Source organism: Mandrillus leucophaeus, unplaced genomic scaffold (genome assembly GCF_000951045.1).
Source record: "Mandrillus leucophaeus isolate KB7577 unplaced genomic scaffold, Mleu.le_1.0 Scaffold299, whole genome shotgun sequence".
In the NCBI taxonomy this organism is placed as follows: Eukaryota; Metazoa; Chordata; class Mammalia; order Primates; family Cercopithecidae; genus Mandrillus; species Mandrillus leucophaeus.
The window spans coordinates 3,333,210-3,354,700 of record NW_012103131.1 but is presented as its reverse complement, the minus strand read 5'-3'; the positions used below and the strand labels follow the sequence as shown (position 1 = coordinate 3,354,700).

Here is a 21,491-nt window from a genome sequence, read left to right as displayed (position 1 = left end):
TCATAGTCTACTGAGGCTTGGAACTCCTGGCCTCAAGCATTCCTCCTGCCTCAGCCTCCTGAGTAGCTAGGACTACAGGCATGCACCACTGCGCTTGGCTCATTTCAGCTTTAACAGGACTAGGAGAAAGCAAATCACCCTCCTATAAAACCAAATAAATGTGAGCTCCAGCTGATCAAAAAAAAAAGAAAAACCACTTAAAGCACCAGAAGCACAATCTGAACTGCAGCTGAGAGAGCAGGGAGCAGGAGATAAGCACCGAATCCCTAGGGAAAAACAGCAAACCTAGAGGTTTCCAGAGTAGAGTTGCATTCCTACAGCTATTTAAAGGAAAACCACAACGCAAGTGCTATGACCTCTGTCTAGGCCAAGCACTGTGACTGACACCTGTAATCCCAATACTGGAAGGCCAAGGCGGGAAGATCGCTTTAGCCTAGGAGTTCAAGACCAGCCTGGGCAATGTAGCAAGACCCTGTCTCTGCAGGAAAAAAAAAAAATTTTTAATAGATAGAAATAAATAAGAGAGTCTGCCTATATTTTGTCCTCTATTGCAAAGCACAGGCAATACAATTCTTAGTGCACTCAGTTTGCTAGACTTCACAGCTACATTTGAAATATTTTTGTAAACTTAAAACTCCTGGATTAAAAAATAGAACAAAAACTCTGAAAAGCTAGCCATAGTATCAGGACTATGGTTTCATTAGTTATGAAACATACCCACAGAATTTGGAAACTTTACCAGTTTTGTTATTATTGTAATTGTTCATTATTTTATTCGTGTTGCAGAAAGCTATCTGTGAAGGTGAAAACTTCAAACAAATGGAAATGAAAAGTCTATTATGAAATTATCTACTGATATACCACTTAAATCTTAAGTTTAAATTTCAAGATTATTGTCACAAACTCTTCAAAAAGCCAGTTGTTAATAATGTATGCACTTCACAGGATGTTTCTTCCACTCCCCTCACACTAAACCCGCTTAAACCAAGGAAAGAACTCTTTCTATACCTGCATATTCTACTTAAATGACATTCATGGATCTATCTGAAAAAAAATTACTGTTCAAAGACATTTTCCCAAGTCTCTTACTGAAGCTGCTGGTACATGGGCAGAGCGATCTGTGGAGGGATATTAATGAATCTTTCACTTAGGAGAAGGCCCACAGGCTTGGTGGTGTCATTTAAAAACTTGTCCAGCTGTTCAACCATGCTCTTTTCACAATTCTTCTCACAGAAGCTGAGAATCAACTCTTGAATTTGTTCGGCACACTGGGTACCCTAGAAAGCAAAGAGAAAGCTTGTTTCCTATTACAAGCCATCACATACAGGAGAAAACCTGAAAGTAAGAGCTATCACTTTTCATCTTACAGCTAACGGCAGTCTCCTGCCATAGCCTTAACGTCTTGTATGTCTTCAGTGTTGACTGCTTAAGCATTTCTCAAAAGCAAATACACTGGTTATTTACCATCCCATGATCACTGGTAAGAGAGTCATCAATTAACATGCAGACACACTGGAATGGCAATTCTAGTCCATCTCATAAAGATAGATGGAAGTAACTGGAAAGTTTATTTCAAAATTAAAGATTAAGTGTAGCCTGCATCTTATTCTAAGGAAGGTAAGCAGCTGGTTTACTTTTTATTACAACTCATCAGAGAGTCAATAAAAAGAGATGAATCAAAACAAAATAAAATGTTAATAAGTGCCCTCAACATGGAGGCAGCAAAGCCTGAAAATATCCCCACTACACAAGTAGCAAAGATAACAGCTGCAGACACACAGCACAAACAGCTCCTGCATCAGTACTAACATCAGGACTGCAAAGCCAGATGATTCCCTAAAGCACAGGGAGCGAACACCTTTAACTGGGTACAGACCCAACACCACCACCTTCTTATCGAAAAAGGATTACAGTAAGATTTCACAAGAGCACTTATCCCTATAGTTAGTATCACTGTCTGACATAAGACATTTTCACCATGCATTAAATAAAAGTGGTTTTGGCCTAAGAAATACCCATTCAGATGCCACCCAGTGAAACCAACCTTTCTTTCAGTTAAATTTAAAAGGCTGATGAAACCAAAAACCTCATCTTCATCCACATCATCATCGCTGTCTTCTGAAACATCCGTTTGCTATTTTAAAAGAAAAAATATTTAAATGTTATATTTAGTATAATACTAAGAGTATAATACCAAGTCTTGGGATGTAGGAATTATTTATCTTTTCACTTTTCAAAAGCAACACTTTGTTTTACCACTGCATCTTAGAAAGCATTATATCTTAAATACTGTCACAGTTTTACCACCATCATCTTGGAAAGCACTGTATCTTAAATACTGTGTGACCTTGTTCATTTCACTTTACCTCCCTTGACTCATTTCAATCTGTCCCAGATTCTGGACAGACTGAAATTTCTTTGTACTAGATTCTTAAGTCTTTTTATCAGATTCTCAATATAATACAAAACCAGAAGAGATAAAACCTCATGAAATAAAGCATTTTAATTTGTTTTCTACACAATTTGGCTGGCGCCAAGCCTTGCTTCTCTGCTGGCCCACAGCATTGTTTCATCTAAAACTCATGAGTTTCCAGAACACTTGTCAATCTTGACCATAAGTGAAGCTGGGCAATGCTTGAGGGCCACTTATACCTACCACACGGGCAAGAGAGAAGGGATAAAAGAGAACCCCCCTGCCCTTTGTTCTATGATCCTAGGGACTGGCTCCACTGAATGCTGTGGGTAGTCTCTTTACTAAGAACAAGAAGTCTCTATCCTCAGGACACCTCAGGTGTCTCTGGAGAAGCCAAAGAAGCCAGTTATAACTGCAGAGCTATTGATGTAATTATCCATTTAAAGGGTGAATCCTGCCATTAGATAACCTCTTTCAAGGATAAAAATAACTGCTTCTTTTCCATATCCATTAGGTCTTCTAAGTGTCTTCTAAGACATGAATCAGCTAGAGATCACATTTATTTGATGAAAGAGCAGGTGGTCTGCTTTTTCCCATTGCCCTAATAAAAGGAAGCCCCTGTAGGTTTAATTTCTCATTTTCTTTACATTGAGTGCCATAAGGTTACTAATATTGTCAGAAGCCTTGAAAAGTGTACACTGCATTTAGTAACAAGTATGTTGGTGACCCTATCATTCAGTGTCAGAATTTTAGTTGTGTAAAAGTCAGATAAGTGTCTGAAGAATGAATAGGAGGACAGGAAGTAGAAACCATGACTTAAGATTACTTTTCAAGAATTTTGGCTCTGAAGGTGATGTACTTCGAGTGGAACATTAGACTGAATGGAACTTTTGTTTGTTGTCTTTTTCACAACAGGCTAGGGAACAGGTGCTGGGAACAGGAAAAAGACATCAACAGTGACAGCTACACATATGTAGCACTTGTCAGTTGCCAGGCACTGTTCTAAGCAGTCAGCAACTCATTTTGTTTACCCATGCACTCTACAAGATAGGTGCTAGTATCATCCTCATTTTCAGAGCTAGAAATGGAAATAGATTAAGGTACTGTGGCAGATTGTATCTTTCGCAGATGGCCCCAGTGGATCTCTTCTTGGACATGCTCTTCTGACAAAGTGACCTAGATACTTTTCTCATGGAGTGGTGGGATCAATGTGGCCTCCCCCTGGATAGAAATTTGTATCTGTACTGACTAAGCAAATGGTGGAAATGGCACTATATCACCACTTCTGCCTGCTTCTTTTGGGCTGCTTGCTCTTGGAAGCAACCCAATATGTGGCAAGGCCCACATGGACAAGAACTAAGGCCCCTGGTCCAGAGTCCCAGCTAAGCTCACAACAGACAGCTAGGGCTAACTTGCCAGTCATGTGAGTGAGCCATCTTGAAAGGGAATCCTCCAGCCCCTAGTCGAGCCTCCCCAGCTAACATGATGGAGCAGGAGCAGAGATGACTTGTGCCCACTGAGCTCTCTCCAAACTGTAGATCCATGAGCCAAATACATGAGTGTTGCTATTTTACAACACTAAGCTATGAAGTGGTTTATTACACAAACAACAGATAACCCAAAGAACCACCAGATGATAAGCAGCAGAGCCAGGGTCCAAACCAGTCCTATTTTGTTGAGCTCTCTACAACATCTACCTGATAAGGATGACCATCCCCTCCTCCTTCAAATGTTCTCTTTCTTGCCATGTATGACATCACTGCACTGTTGTTTCTTGTACTTCTCCTGTCATCCCTTTTAATCTCCTTTGCTGGCTCTGCCACTTATAGTACTCGGATATCCAAGTATTCTCGGTATTACTAAGGTGTCTGTCCCTTCCCTCCCTGCGCAATCTCAATCACTTCTATGACTTCAATAACATTTACGACAAACTCCCAAGTCTCCGGGGCTCCACCCGCTACCCGGTATCTCACAGGTAACTCAAACGCAAAATGTACAAACCCAAACTCACGTTCCCCCTCCTAACCTGGCGTTCCTCCATGTTTGTTATCCTGTTTGCTCAAGCTAGAAACCTGGAAGTCATCCTTGACTCCTTTTCCTCTCACTTTCAGACCCAATCAGGGACTAAACCCCATCATATTTCATCTCCCAAATATATTCTAAATGAGCCCACTTCTCTCCCTCTCCATTGCCACCACCTGGCCTACTGCATTTAATAAGCTTGGATTTCTGCAATGACTTCTGATCAGTCTCCCTTCCTCCAGTAGTACTGCTTCCAATTTGAGCTAAACAGAATAAGAACTCTTCCCCCACCCACCCCAGATATAGGGTCTTCCTGTGTTGCCAGGCTAGAGTGCAGTGGCACAATCAAAGCTCATCACAGCCTTCAATTCCTTGGCTGAAGAGATCCTCCTACCTCAGCCACCTGGGTAAAAAGACTATAGGCAGGTGCCACTATGCCCGGCTAATTTTTTGTTATTTTTTGTAGAGACAGAGTATTGCTATGTTGCCCAGGATGGTCTTGAACTCCTGGCCTCAAGCAATTCTCCTACCTTTGCTTCCCAAAGTGCTAGGATTACAAGCATGGTGATGCCCAGCATGAACAGAATAAAGAACTAATTTAATCAGAATAAACACAATTGTCCTGCTTACCTTAATCACACTCCCAATATGGTTCTGTTGAATTAAGAGATCTGTTAGTTCTGCAGTGTTCACAGAAGCCTTTAGAAAAAGCTAAAAGGAGGAAAAAAATTTATATTAAGATCAAAGCATGATTTCTAATAACTTCAAATCCTATATTCAAATACAAATAACGAAATTTCTGTGACTTAAGAAGATGACCTAGAAAAGCAATCCCAAGAGGGAAAGAAAAGCCCAGGAGAGTCAAAGAAGCTAAAGATTACGAAATTTCAGAAAAGCAGTCAGTGGTAATACAGAAGTAATGGGGGAGGGGGAGAAAAAAAGGGAGAAGAGAGGATAAACATAAGGCCAAAGAATTTGGTGAAAAGGACAGTAGAGGCTATAAAGGTTAAAGAACCAGTCATATTATATGAGTAAAAGAATAAGGAGAAGCAGCAAGCATCAATTTTATAGCACCAAACAGCACAGTTATATGACTGTTACATAAGAATTGTGAATTAAAAAAAAAAAAAAATAGCTCAACTAATTAGCAGATGAAAGGAAATAATTCTTTCTTCCAAGCAAGGTAGAGAGGACAGAAATGGAAATTCTACAAATTTGAATTTGAGAAAGCCTGTATTGAATGACCTGAATTTTTTTTTAAGAGACAGAGGCTTGCTCTGTTGCCCAGACTGGAGCTCAGTGGTGCATTCATAGCTCACTGCAGCCTTGAGCTCCTAGACTCAAGTAATCCTCTGGCCTCAGCCTCCTGAGGAGTTAGGACTAAAGGTGTGTGCTACCTCAGTTGGCTAATTTTTTACTTTTTTGTAGAGACAGGTTCTCATTATGTTGCCCAGGCTGGTCTCAAACTCCTGGGCTCAAGTGATCCTCTCACCTTGGCCTTCCAAAATGCTGAGATTATAGGCATGAACCACTGCACCCAGCCCGATTTTTCTTAGAAGAGGAAATTTATGCATAATAAATAAAAGACAATACCTGCTGCAGTAATTTCTTAATTCCGTCATAATCATTATCTGATAGGGAATAAGCTTCAAATTCAATATTCACTTCCTGTAAATAACACACAAAATAGTTGTTACCAGAAAAACTACAAACATCTAGACTTTAAAATAGGCAAACATTGACAAGATTGCCATCTGTAGAGAATACAAAGCACCTTCACACTCTTTCTTCATGTGACACAAAAGCCTGAGAAAACAAAACACTCAGAATAACCTAGTTTAAATGTTGAGAAAATCTGGTTCAAATAAACCAGACACAACAGCCACAAAGGAGAAATTATTTTCCTGATTGCAAAAAGGGTGCGCAAAAATCAAAATCACTTCAAAAGTCCCTGGAATTGTCTAGAGCTTGACTTAGCCCATGGATTTGAGGTTACACGTCATTTGCTTAGCAAATACTTATTAAGTACCAATCCAGGTACCAAGCACTGTGCCAGGCACTCAAGATGAAAAGGTTAGTAAGGCAGACACAAATGATCCTGCTCTCGTGCAGCTTACGATTTAGGGAGGAATACAGACATTAAGGAAATATTTATAGAAATAAATGTAAGTGCTATAAAACAAAGGTACACAGTGCTGTAACAACTTAAAAAATAAGAAGTCAGTCAGGAAAGGCTTCCTTAAAGAAGTGACACTTGAGCAAGGAACCAAAAAACGGCAAAGAGAGTTCCTGGTACAGGGAACAGCACAAACTAAGGCCCTAAGGCAGAAGGAGACATGATGAGTACAAGGGACTAGAAGAATGAATGTGTAGCTGGGCTCCCAGATCTCTATCTGCAAGACAACAGAATCTAGAAGATGGCACTAAAATGCCAAAAACAAAACCTACTTCCTTTTAAACACTAACAAGATCAGTCCTTGAGGACCCTAAATCATACCTTGATAAGGGACACAATGAACTTGGGGCTCTGATGAAATAATATATTTTGAGGCACTTCAGGTTTTAATGGTTTGGGCATTTAGGTCTTAGCTGAAGGACATCACAGAGGAAATCAGACCTCCTTTTACCTTGCCACCCTGACTACATATGATATCTAAGGCTTCCTTAATTGTTAAATGTGCAAGGCCCTGGAATTTTGAAGCAATTCCAGCTCCAATTTGAACTCTTTTAAGTCCAGCTTTGCAGACTTCAAATGCTAACTCAGCCAGATTATGTGAGCAGCAAAACAAGGGGTCAGGTGGGAGTGTTCCAAACAGGATCAAACTAAACCAAATAACAAATTGTCATTATTCAGGACTTAAACTTATTCCTTAGACATAAATACATTCTGTAAATGATGCTCATCTAGTGTTTTTTTTGGTTTTTTGCTTTTTTTTGCCTAGACAGACGTTTTGGACCTCTGTCCCAGACTATTATGGCACCACCAGGGAAATGGGCAGCAAATGGAGTATCTGTCCAGCACCCTTTTCCTGGGTATGGGCTCATCTCCACATGGTTTCAGCAGGAACCGTCATGTTTGTAGAAAACAGCCCTGTCCCTCATTCCCAGGTGATTTAGAATTAAGACTCTGGTGGTCTGATAGATTTCCCATGTTAACACAAGAAGCACTGATTTCTATAACCCAAAAGTAATAAGATAGCCAGTTAAAGTTCTAAGTGAAAAATGGTGAGATGGCATTTAAGGCACAGAGCCAAAGTAAAGATCTGTAAGGAAAGACTGATCACCTGCACACGTCATGGTGTCAACTCTAATCCTGCATCCATGCTTCTCTGTATCCTCCCCTCCATGCTCTTCATGACTCATGGTTACCGCTCTGATTTTATTTCCTATCACTCTCTCTTCCTTATTCTGATCCAGCCATCCAGGCTGCCTTTCTGTCCCTCAAACGTAAGGATTCTGGATTTTCTTGTAAATGAACTAGAAAGCCAATGGAGCATTCTGCGCAGAGGCGTGAGATCAGACCCACAAGATCTCTCTGACTGTAGATGGAGTATAGACTGATTGTAGGGAAACCAGAATGGAGAAAAGCACGCCGATTAAAAGCTGTTATATTAAATAGTAGTCCAGGCAAGAGATAATGGAGGTGTGGACTACGATGGTCTCAGAATCAGTGCTGAGAAATGTCTGGATAACAGGATTTACTGATGGACTGAATATAGGATGAGGAAAGGGAGGAATTAAAGTTAAGGAATTAAAGTTTTGGGTTAGAGCAGCTGGTGATTTTAGGGGCCATTTACAGAAACGGTGACGGTTAAGAGAGGGACATGAATTATTATACAAATCTGCTTTGGACAAGTTAAGGTTGAGGTATCTATTTACACATTCAGTGGTCTGAAGGACCATTCAGTCCTAATTATTTATTAAACAAATAATAAGTACCTATATTTCCAGGCACTATAGGACCTATTCTGAAGAAAAGAACCCCGTTCTATAAGACTATGAAGCCAAAGATTTACCTACGATTTGGGTCAGCTGCCCCAGGAGCCAGAAAATACAGCCTAGCTGAGATCTGAAGAAGAAAGGGAAAACTCTGCAGGATGAAGAAGAGCGTCTGAAAAAGCTGCTACGGTAGAACCCGGCAGGAGCCTTCAAGAAACCGAGGGCCCACGTGAGTGCCGCCCGCAGAATGAAGAGGTCAGCTGCTGCCCCGCGGGGAGAGGGCCCCTTCTGCGGGCCCGCGGTGGCCGATTCAGGATTTGAGGCTTCAGCCTGAGAACTAAAGAGGGCGAGAACACACCTGTTGCGGCGGGCTTTTTCGGGGGGACGCGGGTTGCGAGGTTAACCGGGCCGGAGTCGGCCTTTCAAAAATAACCACTGTGGCTGCAGTGTGTGAAAGACCGAGGAGAAACCTGAGAAAGAACTTATCTCCAGCTTTTCCTCACAGACCCTCCGGGTTAGGGAAGTCACTACACTATTTTTACACAGCCTGGGCTTGCCAGAAAGTTTTTCTCAGGTATAAACCAACTAGGGAAGCGTGTCCTTCCCACCTCGTCAATGACGTTGTCCTCTTCATCCTCTTCCTCGTCACTGTCGTCATAGTCTTCGTCCTCATCCTCGACTTCATCTTCCTCTTCTTCGTCGCGCTGGACTAGGGGGTCCGGCGGCTGCGGAACCCCACTTTCCACGGCCCGCCGCTTAGGCCTGGACGCCATGTTACCGCTCACACTGCGCCTGCGCAGCTTCCTCCTGCCTGCCCTTCCGGATCAGTCCATAGTAGCCACGGGGGTGAGGGACTACGAAGAAGCTCGGAGCTGAGTGCACAACAACTCCAGTGCCCCTGCTGGATTCCGCAGTCATGATCCCTTCCAGCTACGTCCAGCTTGCGGTCCTATCTTGCTTTTTTCTTCCTCTTTCCACCCTCCCTCACTCCTCCCAAAGCTTCCCCTCCCCTTCCCGTAATGGTTCAACCCATCTAACCTCTGTCCTCGCTCCGTGGCCTGGATGTCGGTGCGCATGCGCGACCGCCTAGCTGTGCGCGCGGCCGCCCCCGCATCCCGGGGCTGAGGTGCGGGGTCAGGCCCGCTGCGGCCCCTTAGGCTGCGCGGAGAGGGGGTGGCCCCCCCCCGTTGTCATTGCTCCTGCAGCCTCAGCAGCCTCTTCGCTGGGACTGCGCGACACCGCCCCCAGACTGGGTGCCCTCTGTGTGCCAGGCCCGGTGCTGGGCACGGTCCCGTCTCTTAGCCCATTCGAGCCTCCCCAGCCCCGCGAGGTAGGTGTCGCCGCCCGCGGTACCGGGTACAGACGCCGAGGCCCGCGGGCATGCAGGGGCCCAGCCCCGAGCAGTGTATTACACAGCGGGGCCAGGGCGCCGAGGCCGCTGCGGACCTGGTCCTGCCCAGGCGGGGAGGTCCGCGGCCCCTACGGCTGCGCAGGTGACGGAAGGCGCCTGGCCAACGTACCCTCGCCGCGCTTCTGGTGCGCGTTTCTTGACCTAAAAGTTTTTTTAAAGCCGGCACCGCAATTAAAAATGCTTCGGGGAGGGCGGGCGCGGTGGCTCGTGCTTGTAATCCCAGCACTTAGGGAGGTCGAGGCGGGTGGATCACCAGAGGTCAGGAGTTCGAGACCAGCCTGGCCAACATGGCGAAACTTCAACTCTACTAAAAAGACGAAACTTAGCCGGGCGTGGTGGCAGACACCTGTAATCCCAGCACTTTGGGAGCCCAAGATGGGTGGATCACTTGAGATCAGGAGTTCGAGACCAGCCTGCCCAACATGGCGAAACCCCGTCTCTACTAAAAATACAAAAACCAACCAGCTGTGGTGGCGCGCCTGTAGTCCCAGCTACTCAAGAGGCTGAGGCAGGAGAATCGCATGAACCCAGGAGACGGACATGAACCCAGGAGACGGAGGTTGCAGTGAGCCGAGATCGCGCCACTGCACTTCACACCCCAGCGTGGGCGACAGAGGGAGACTCCATCTCAAAGATAAAAGAAAAGCTTCGGGGCCAGTAGGGGTAGTCTAGGTTAAAGACCCGAGCCTATTTTGAGAGAAGAGTGGAGGGGACTGTGGCCAACTGCAGAGCGCGCGCGCCTCTGCTGCCAGCCCCTGTGGCAGGTGGGGATGTGGCCCAGGGCAGCCAGGTCTTTCCATTGCAAGAGAAACGGGGCTCATCAGCTTTCTAGGAATAAGATCTACCGTTCTCCACTGATTTTTCTCTGTAAAATAAGGGGAGTGGGTTGGGTATGTTTGATTCTAGGAATGGAGTGAGCTGCCCTAATAGGCTGCTTCTGTTTAAGCAGGGTAACATCTGATAAATCAGTGATCCTTCGTCAGTAGGAGATGGGAGGCCCTGAAGGTCCCCAGGAGCCCAGATTCCCCATAATCGTGTTCTGTGAGTTCTGTCTTTCCTGGGAGTCTTGTGTACCCGGCCATGTCATGGGTATTAAAGTAATACTTAGACATCAGCGCTCCACATCCGATGGGGCAGCTTGAAATGGCCCATTTGGGTCGCACAACTGCAAAAACATGTTCCTGTAATGGAGAAGAGAGGAAGTTGTTAAAAAAGACCTATCAAAAGGCTACGATTAGAAAAAAGACTCAGAAAGACCATGTGAACATATCAATAGAGTTGCACTGAGATATCATGGCCAATTTTTTTTTTCCTGTTTGTTTATCTTTTTTTAATGGTGGTAAAAGAGACATGACATACATTTTACCATCCTATTTTTAGATATTCAGTTCAGTGGCATTAAGTGCATTTACATTGTGTAACCATCACCACCACCATCCATTGACAGAACTCTTCATCTTGCAAAATTGAAACTCTGTACCGATTAAACAACTCCCTTCTTCTCCCTCCATGACATTTCTACTTTCCATCTTTATTAATCTGACTATTCTAGAAGCCTCATGTAAGTGGGGTAATACAGTATTCTTCCTTTTGTGACTATTTCATGTAGCATGATGTCTTCAACGTTAATCCCATGCTGTAGCATGCATTAGGATTTCCTTCCTTATTAAGGCTGAATAATCTTCCATTGCATGTAGAGACCACATTTTGTTTATCTACTTATCTGCCAGTAAACACTTTGGTTACTTCTACGTTTTAGCTGTTGTAAACAATGTTGCTATGAACATGAGTATCAGATACCTGTTGGAGTCCCTGCTTTCAATTCTTTGGGGTGTATATGTAGGAGTGGAATTGCTAGATCGTATGGTAATTCTGTGTTTAATTGTTTGAGGAACTATACTTTTCTGTAGTTTGCAAATCTTTCACAGTAAACATGGATCACTTTTGTAAGACAAGTAGGGGAAAAAGCCTTACTTTATGCCCTCAGATTAGTTCCCAATGTTGAGCTCATGGTCAGAGTGTGACTTAGAATAGTGAATGTGAAAGTACAGTACTGAGACTCCGGGGTGCTGAACTCAGCAGGTACTAGATTGCTTACCACTCGTTCAGTGTTCATCTTTAGCTCAGAATTTATCTTAATGAGGCAGAGGGATGGTAGCAAGTGGTTAGGAGAATGAGCATGGGCTTCAGACCGGATCCAAGTTCCATCTCTGCCACTTACTGTGCTGTGTGACCTGGGACAAGTTACTCAGACCTCTCAGGGACTTGGTTTCACGTCCTGCAAAGAAGGCTAATACCACCTACATTGCAGGTTTAAGTGAGGATTGCAATCTTGCATATAAAATGCTTAGCTCAGTGTGATAGTTACTTTTATGTGTCATCTTGCCTGGATCATGGATGCCCAGATATCTGGTTAAACATTATTTCTTGGTGTGTCTGTGAAGATGTTGTAAGAAGAGATGAGCATTTGAATGGATTGACTGAGTAAAGTGCATTGCCCTCCCCAAAGTGGGTGGGCAGCATCCAGTCTGTTGAGGGCCTAAATAGAACAAAAAGTCAGGAAAGGAAGAATGCATCCTGTCTCCGCTTGACTGCGTGATCTGGGATATCTTCTGCCCTTGGTGCTGCTGGTGCTGAGGCCTTCAGACTCAGGTTGGAACCTACACCCTTGGCTCTCAGGCCTTCAGGCTACACCACCAGCCTTCCTGCTTACAAGTCTCCAGCTTGCAGACAGCAGATCGTGGGACTTCTCAGCCTCCATAACTGCATGAGCTGACACCTTATAACAAATACCTTTCTAGATATAAATATATGCCATTGGTTCTGTTTCTCTGAAGAACTCTGATTAATACACCCAGTAATTAACATGAGTAAATGCTCAATGAAAGGGTGGCTGTTGTTATTGCTGATACTCAGAACACCATAACATAGTATGGGTTTGAGATTTGGTTCTTTCTTACCAGTAAAGTGCCCTTATTCCAGTCAGTTTTTTTTTTTTTCTTTTTCATCCGTGATTGATGAACATAAATATGAGGGTAAAATGGCAGAGCAAGCATTAGACTGTAAATCTAGAGTTAGGTCGAGCCCTCTTTTTACCAGTCCTAAGGTGAATCTCATCTTGGAAGCTTCAGGAGCAGCTTCAGTCCTGCCAGGGCTTCTCCCGCCTTTTTCCCCCTCAATGGGAAACAAGAGGTTTTGTTATTTTCATTGGAAAAAAGGCAGAGGAAACCCCAGACATTCCACGGTTTTTAGGCCCTAGCCTCACCAGTCTCACAAGCCTCCTATGAAGGAGAGCCATATAGTGCCTCTGATCTGCTTGATACAGACCCTAAGGTCCTTCCCACTCCCATGAGCCACCCACCAGAGTGAGCTAAGAAATCAGCTGGCAGAGAGCACAGTCACGTATGGCCAAGAGGAATTGTTCTGGGGGTTGGTTAGCAAGCAGGAGAGAGGGAGGAGGAGAAAAACTGCACAGGGATCAGATGCCTCCAGCAGAAGAAAGCGAGGCGTGGAGATCTCTTACCGTCTGAGTCATGTGGCACCAAATATGTTACCAGTAGCAAATCTGTAGGCATGTGCAGCAACCTCAGTTCTTGTCTCCTCAGAAGAAAATTCAACTGGGGGGCATAAGGCTAAAAAAGTGACTGAGGCAAACTTCAGAGCAGGAGTGGAAGTTTATTTTTAAAAACTTTAGGCCGGATGCAGTGGCTCACGCCTGTAATCCCAGTACTTTGGGAAGCCGAGGCAGGCGGATCACGAGGTCAAGAGATGGAGACCATCCTGGCCAACATGCTGAAACCCCATCTCTACTAAAATTACAAAAATTAGCTGGGCATGGTGGCGCATGCCTGTAGTCCCAGCTACTCAGGAGGCTGAGGCAAGAGAATTGCTTGAACCCAGGAGGCAGAGGTTTCAGTGAGCTGAGATCACACCACTGCACTCCAGCCTGGGTGACAGAGCAAGACTCCATCTCAAAAAAAACACAGAAACACTAGAACAGGAAAGAAAGTAGAGTACACTTGGGAGAGACCTAAGCAGCAACTTGAGGGACAAGTGTCCCGTTTTTCTTTAATGAAAAGTAATCGTTCTCCCTGTTTCAAAGATGCTGGATAAATTTGAAATTGTTGTTTTTCCACAGGGTGAACAAATACTTACTGAGCATCTGCTACAGGAAAGAAAGTCCCTCAAAAAAGCCAACAATGGAGAGGCTCACAGCCCCTTTCAGACATACAGAAATCTGAAACTGAGACTGAGGCAAGAGTGGCCTAGACCGGAACCCAGGCCCTGGCCCCCTTCTGTAAACACTTTCTACGCCACCAAGCCTCTTCCTAAAGCCCAAAGTGGCGATGTGTTAACCTGTCTGTGCATGCTTCTCAATTGATTTCTTTCCCAATCAGCCTGATAATATGTGACTCTAGCACAGCAAAGAATAATCAACAACAGTTCCTTTCAATTTTGCATTATTATTATTTTAGAGACGGGATGTATCTCCGTCACCCAGGCTGGAGTGCAGTGGCATGATTATAGCTCACGGCAACCTTGAGCTCCTGGGCTCAAGTGATTCTCCCATCTCAGACTCCTGAGTAGTTAGGACTACAGGGATGTGCCACTCTGCCTGGCTCCTTGTTAACAATTTTTAAAATTTTTTATAGAGATGGGGGTCTCGCTATGTTGTCCAGGCTGGTCTTAGACTCCTGCTCTCAAGCGATCCTCCTGCCTTAGCCTGCCAAAGTGCTGAGATTACTTTCAAAGGCATGAACCACTGTGCCCGGCCTAATTTTACATTAGAAATGCTTTCATTGGGAATGATTGTATATAGGATTAAAAAAGAAGAGAAAGGATAAGGGTAGTAGTTGGATTTTTATTTGCAACACATCTTAGGAAACCTCTTTATTATCCAGAACCTAAACTTCATGCCAGCATCGGTTTTATTACCTAAGAGAACCACAGATTAGAACCCAGGAGAAATATTTTCTCTGTTTACAATGGGTAGATGGATTTTGCTTTGGGGTGTTTGCATAACTAAACTAAGCACTTCGTACTACAGTGATCCTTTATATTTTTTACCTCTATTTTTCCCAAACATTTTCATATTCAAAGTGTATGTGAGGCATAATATAGCGTAGGGGGTTAAGAGCAGACTTTGGAGCCAAACTGATTGGGTGTGAATCCCAGCTTTGCCACCTAGCAGCTCTGAGACTTCAGATGAGTGTCATCCTCGGTACGCCTCAGCTTCCTTCTAAGCCTCGTAGACTTAATGCATGTGAAGCTCTTAGAATAGTGCCTGGGAGGCAGTAAGTGCTCAATAAATCTGTTCGCTGTTCTTACCTTCTTTAAGTCACTCAACCACCTTCAGGCTTGGTAGGGCAGAGGTTATTCCCATTTAATGTGGGAAAAAACAAGATCACACCATGGGTAAGTCATAAAGCTGGGACCAGAGGCCAGGTCCCTTGGCCCTTAGTCCTGTGCTTATTCTATGGCACCATACTTCCTTCCTTACATTATCACCTTAGAGAAGGGAGAAGGTAAAAGGGCAAGCAGAAATGAGGAAAAGAGAGGAGAAATACATTTATAAGATTGGGCATGGTGGCTCACGCCTGTAATCCCAGCATTTTGGGGGTCCTGAGGCAGGTAGATCGCCTGAGCTCAGGAATTCGAGACTAGTTTGGGCAACATGGTAAAACCCTACCTCTGAAAAAAAAAAAAAAAAAAAAAAAAATCTGTGAACAAGAAGCTTCCTGTTGCTGTTAAGATACAATCCACATTCCCTAATATGACCCAACAAGACCCAGCAGACTTGGCCCTGCCTGCCTTGCTGCCATCCCTCACCACTCTGCCCTGTGCTCTCCAGCCACTGGGACTTATCGTTTCTCAGGTGAAGCGACCTTAGCATGTGCAGTGCACCAGCCCCTGCTCGGGCTTCCCACTTCCACAAGGAAGCCTCTTTCCTTTGTGTTAAGTAGATATAGATTCGGCCACTCCAGCAGAGATCCAAATGAACAATGGCTAAAACAGGATAGGACTTGGCTTTTCTCTGATGCAAAAGTCCTAGCTGGAGTGGTAGCTCTGTCATACAAAGGGGTCTGTGCTCCTTCTGTCTTGTTCCATCATCCCTAGGTTGTCCTCTGCGAGTATGAAGGAGCTGGCCACCCCATCCACATTCCAGCCAGAAACGGGGAGGGGAGGGACCAGCATTTCCTTCTAAGTGCAGGACTCACAAGTTTTGCACATCACTTCATCTTGCATCCTGTTGGCTAGAACCTAGTCACCTCTTGACATCTAACTACACATTGCTATTTTCAGCAACCATTGCCCGGTTAATGAGCGGTACCATTTCTATGAGGAGAAGGGAAGCGTAGATGTTTAGGGGCAACTGCCAATCTATACCACACCTCCCAGTCCCAATAAGATGTACCAGTTATGAATCTTGAATATTCTTTCATAAGACTCACTGCATTATGACTATGTTTTTACTGATTTATAAAGTACGTATTTGACCTTCCTATAACTATAATGATGTAGGGATCATATCACATGCCTAGTGCCTAGTACAGTTACTGTTCTAGAAAGATGTGATTTACTGATAGGATTAAACTGGACAAACCAAAAAAAGTTCAGGTGGTATTCAAAGAAGAAAGACACTTCTTTTCAGCCAGGTCCCAGCCATTTCAAACTAGGCTATAGACAGATGGTTTTGCCTAGAATTACATCGGCAAATCCTGATAACTCTGCAATATGAAGCCTTGATCCAGTCACCTCTTGACCTTGCCTTTGCTAAAGCCAGCACCCCTGCCACAACTCTGATTCAGTCACCGATGCCTTTCGACTAATTTACTATGACCCATGGGGTCCCTGTCCTTCCTTGCCCCAGAAGTCGGTGGTGTTTCTAAAGTGTAGATCCCATTACTGTCAATCCTGTCTTAAACCATTTCATGGGGTCCCTTTTCTCGTGAAATCCAAAGCTTACCTTGTCCATTACACTTGAGCCACACCTACCCTTCTCTCCTGGGGATACCCAGGCCCCTTTCAGACACTTGAATATTTTCTCCGCACTGCTGCTGTCATTCAGATCATACATGCCAAAATGACTCAAATGTCAGCTCCCCAGAGGTCTCCCTGGACAGGTAACTAATTATCAGCACCCCAGTCACTCTACCAGATCACCTCATAGCACTTACTAGTTCTGAAATGAGTACACACAGCCCCGGTAAATAATGCAGATCTAATTTTCCTGAGGGGGATTCCAGGCTTGGGATTTGGCGTCACTGCCTGAGAACTACATAGAAACACTTGTGAGAGGCTGGCTTCTGGTATTTGAAAGCATTACAAGAACATTCTTTGAAAATGTGGGGATAATGTGGGGATCTGTATCTCAGAGGCTAGATCCATGGCGGAACAAGGTGTGGGGCTGAGGAGAGCCCTGTGGCCACAGGATTGCCTGCTTCCAAGCATTATGCACCTGCGTTTTAATCCCCACACTAATTGCTTGCTTTGTGTGCCACAAAAGGATTTATGCCTTCGACAAAAATGCCAAGTTTTACCTGCCATTCAGTGATGTACGGATTCCTGGAGCTGCCAAATTAGAAGGCGTATTAGAGTTCAATCAAAGAACAAGAACCAGTAAGAGATGTGTATGATTCCAAGGAACTGGCCTGTGCAACTGTGGGTGCTGGGAAGTCTGAATCCACAGTGCAAGCCAACAAGGAGGGCAGGCCTGCAGGAAGGGCGGTAGGGAGTTGCACAGGCTGGAATCTCTTCCTCAGGTCTGTTCTTAATGCCTTTGGACTGACTGAATCAGGCCTACCTGGGTTATCTAGGATAATCTCCCTTACTTAAAGCCAGTTGATGTATCTTATCTCCAAAATACCTTCACAGCAACACCTAGAGTAGTGTTTGGAAAAACTGAGCACTAAAGTCTTGTCAAGATGTCACAAAAGTGACCATTGCAGAAGGGTAGGCTCCCAATTTCTGTGTGAGACACATTTTAAGTAACTTCAGGAAGTGGTAGGAACCATACTGCCCATTCCTCCAAATCCCCAGTCTCTCTAGCTAACACCTTGATAACAGCAATATTAGAACTTGATTTCATAATTATATTTGTTCACCAGGGTTGGTGCTTAGATACAAAGCAGTTAATTTTGAGCCAATTTTCCTAAAATGTTCCATAAATAATATAATACTCCAGAAATATATTCAGTAGTAATTTATAAGTGATGGCACCCAGAACTGGCACATTTCTGCTTCAAGCAATGTAGTCTGTTGACTCCTAGCAACCACTGCATAATATTTATTAAGTAACTGGTGGGTCTGATGCCATTTATGGAATGATAATCTACATCTCAAGCAGATTTATTCTGCAGTTTCTCAGCAGCATTTATTGGTTGGTTGGTTGGTTGGTTGGTTGGTTGGTTGGTTGGTTGGTTGGTTTAGAGACAGGGTTTCACTCTGTTGCCCAGGCTGGACTGCAGTGGTAGGATCATGGCTCACTGCAACTTCCTCCTCCTAGGCTCAAGTGATCCTCCCAAGGAGCTGGAACTGTAGGTACATGCCAGCAGGCCCGGCTAATTTTTTAATTTTTGGCAGAGATAGGGTCTCACCATAGTGCCCAGGCTGGGCTCAAGCGATCTGCCCACCTCAGCGTCCCAAAGTGCTGGAATTACAGGCATGAGCCACCGTGCCTGGCCAGCCTTTGGGATGATTATAATGTGCTCCACCCTGACCCCAATACAAGAGGAATATAGTTTCCATAGTTAAAAAAAAAATTGTATAATACTGGAAGAGGTAAAGAAGAAAATAATCATTTTAACCTACCACTCAGAAATAATATTTTGGTGCATATCCTTTCATATATGTATGAAATCTATAAAATCATACTATTTATGTAATTCTGAATCTTGCTTTTTTCTTAACGTTGTTTTGTGATTAAATAATTCATGCAATTATTCGTGAATATTTTAATGATTTCATAGATCTATAACATGATTTATTTAATCATTGTCATCATTGGATCTTTACATTCTTTCCAGTTATTTGTAATTCTAAAGAATTCTAGTGTGAGCATCTTTATGTTAATCATTGGACACATTTGTGAGTATTGCTTTAGTATTCTTAGAAGTGAAATTATAGGAAGAAAGAGGATGAGGTATATAAGGCTTTTGATGTCAACAAATCGTTTTCCAGGTTGTTAGACTCTTATGATACTTGACAACGTTTAGAAAACATATTTAATAAGTAGAAGAGTCAATATAATTATTTCCTAAAGTGCTTTTGAGGTACTTAGCATATTTATCTTGAAATGGAAAAGCTGTTTATTTTCTTAAAACATAAGATATCCATTTCTCTGTTTGTTGTTGATACAACCCTAAATTTGCATCAGTTCTCTTCCCTGAACCATAAATGTTTGGCATAGGACACTTGGCTTTCACTAATGGCTTTCATCTGTTTTTCCAAGTGATATCAACTGCTAACATGCTCTTTCTTGGCCTTATCAGTGACAGGGGTCTTCAGAAAGAACAAGCCCATTAGTGCTAAGTCATGGTGTAGGAGGGATGGATCTCTTCAACAAGCGTTTGCTTGCCTTCTTCTTGTGTACCTTCCCATCGGAAATTGCTTAGGAAGAGTCTTTGAGATATTAAGATGTTTCCTTGCTCTGTCACAGCACCCTATAAGGACTGCCAGGCAATAATGAAGGTTCTTTTACTGAAGGATGCTAAGGAAGACGACTGTGGCCAGGATCCGTATATCAGGGTAAGTGGCCTGAGACTCCTTATCCCACAGTGTCCTTTCTACTGAGTCAGGGGGCCTGGAGCGGGCAGGGGTGGGGTCTGCAAAACCTCAGAGGAACTGATGCAGAATAAATTGTTAATGTTTCTTTATTTTAAAAACAGCCCTGGCCAATCCAGAACTATATTCTTTCATTTGCAGGAATTAGGATTATATGGACTTGAAGCCACTTTGATCCCTGTTTTATCATTTGAATTTTTGTCTCTTCCCAGTTTCTCTGAGAAGGTAAGTCCTGTTGTGACTGAGCACCATGTTAGTGTTTGATTTTTCTCTTGCCAGCTGAAGCCAGAGAGGGACTGTTTTACTGTCTCCTTTTTTTTTTTTGAGACGAAGTCTCAGTGTCACCCAGGCTGGAGTGCAGTGGTCGGATCTCGGCTCACTGCAAGCTCCACCTCCCGGGTTCACGCCATTCTCCTGCCTCAGCCTCCCGAGTAGCTGGGACTACAGGCGCCCACCATCTCGCCCGGCTCGTTTTTTGTATTTTTTAGTAGAGACGGGGTTTCACCGTGTTAGCCAGGATGGTATCCATCTCCTGACCTTGTGATCTGCCTGTCTCGGCCTCACAGAGTGCTAGGATTACAGGCTTGAGCCACCGCGCTGGGCCCTTACTATCTCCTTATTTTATTCCCAAACTTTAAAACAAGGCAGCATAGCCTCACCTGGCTCCAGGAGGCTGCTGCTGTTGGGAGGCTGTGAGTGAGCCTCTGTCAGCCCCTCCAGAAAGCCACCCAGACTCAGAGGTTGGGGCCAGGAGAGCAGGTCATGGTGAGAGCAGCAAACCTGCATTGCCCTCAGCAGTCCTAGAACCCTTTCACTCATCCTCTCATTTAATCTACCTCTCACCGCCAGCTTCTGCACAGCAGGCCAGGGAGGTGTTATTCTCCCATTTTAGAGATTGGGGTCCCAAATTAGGCAACTCAGCTAAGACCTCTAGCAAGTAAGAGACAGGGCTGGGACTCAAACCCAGGACATCTGCCCACAACTTCAGTTCTGCTTGCAGTGAGGAGTGATAAAAATTTCAGGAGACAAGTCCAGTAAAGCCTTCCAAATGCTTCAGAGTGAAAGTTCAGTGCCCACAGCTTCAGTGAAGTCAGATGTACACAGCAGCCCAGTGCCTGGCTCAGAGTAAACGTTCATAGATGACATCACCATTATCCTCTTTGAAAATCAGGGCTTCAGCACTGATATCACCCCCTGAATATTCCCGTTTTTGTTACAGATTCGGGTCAAGTCTTCGCCCACTACCTGCACCCTACTCTAATCCCAGGCTGCGTCAGGCTTCCCTCTGTGCTGCAGTGCATTTATCATCCTGTGTTGCACTTGTCTCTGCCCTAGACTGGGAGCTTCCTGGGGGAAATACTGGGAATAAAAAATTCACCTGTGTATCCTAAAAGTCCTAGAGTAAATAGTTCCAGGCACATAGTAAGCACTCAGTAACTGTGTTGGGGAGATTGGTGGAAGGAATTAGTTTACCTACTACTGTTGTGAAGCATTTGGAATTCTGAGTCATAGCTCCTTGGAAGATGTTGAACGTAGCCATTGTATAAAATGCCTTTATTGCTTTTTGGTGTGCAGCTTTCTCATCCTGAAGATTACGGGGGACTCATTTTTACCAGCCCCAGAGCAGTGGAAGCGGCACAGTTATGTTTGGAGAAAAACAATAAAACTGAAGGTGAGGGTGGGTCTGCTGTGGATTCCACTGGACATTTATTTACTCTTATTTCTCCTAGTGGGAGACTAAATTCCAGAAGCACCTGCACTTCTAAGAGAAATGAGTGCTTAGTGGTATCAGGTCACAGACTCTGCCTTGGGAAATAGGAGACAGGACTGTCTCCTAAACTCCCAGACAGATGACCCTGAGGGGGACTTTACCCTGCCTGTTCGTTGTTCACCTCCTAAGGACTGATATGTCCCCTTAGAAGG

The 21,491-nt window shown here is 44.1% G+C and overlaps 2 protein-coding genes across 6 annotated transcripts in view; one reads left to right on the top strand and one right to left on the bottom strand.

The window, feature by feature from the left end:
- The window catches only part of BCCIP (BRCA2 and CDKN1A interacting protein), a 28,414-nt gene extending 19,238 nt beyond the window's left edge, over positions 1 to 9,176 (bottom strand). For 3 of the 4 annotated variants that reach the window (XM_011986436.1, XM_011986438.1, XM_011986437.1), the window contains exons 1-5: positions 8,983 to 9,176; positions 6,029 to 6,103; positions 5,066 to 5,146; positions 2,045 to 2,134; positions 1,090 to 1,277 (exon numbers count right to left, since the gene is read on the bottom strand). In XM_011986436.1, coding sequence (XP_011841826.1) covers positions 1,090 to 1,277; positions 2,045 to 2,134; positions 5,066 to 5,146; positions 6,029 to 6,103; positions 8,983 to 9,147 — 599 coding nt within the window. In that variant the 5' untranslated portion in view covers positions 9,148 to 9,176. The remainder of the gene's footprint in view (positions 1 to 1,089; positions 1,278 to 2,044; positions 2,135 to 5,065; positions 5,147 to 6,028; positions 6,104 to 8,982) is intronic. The other variant, XM_011986439.1, reaches the window with a different exon arrangement.
- Positions 9,177 to 19,320: 10,144 nt separating this feature from the next.
- The window catches only part of UROS (uroporphyrinogen III synthase), a 29,061-nt gene continuing 26,890 nt past the window's right edge, over positions 19,321 to 21,491 (top strand). For both annotated transcript variants that reach the window (XM_011986432.1, XM_011986431.1), the window contains exons 1-3: positions 19,321 to 19,532; positions 19,710 to 19,793; positions 21,144 to 21,240. In XM_011986432.1, coding sequence (XP_011841822.1) covers positions 19,422 to 19,532; positions 19,710 to 19,793; positions 21,144 to 21,240 — 292 coding nt within the window. In that variant the 5' untranslated portion in view covers positions 19,321 to 19,421. The remainder of the gene's footprint in view (positions 19,533 to 19,709; positions 19,794 to 21,143; positions 21,241 to 21,491) is intronic.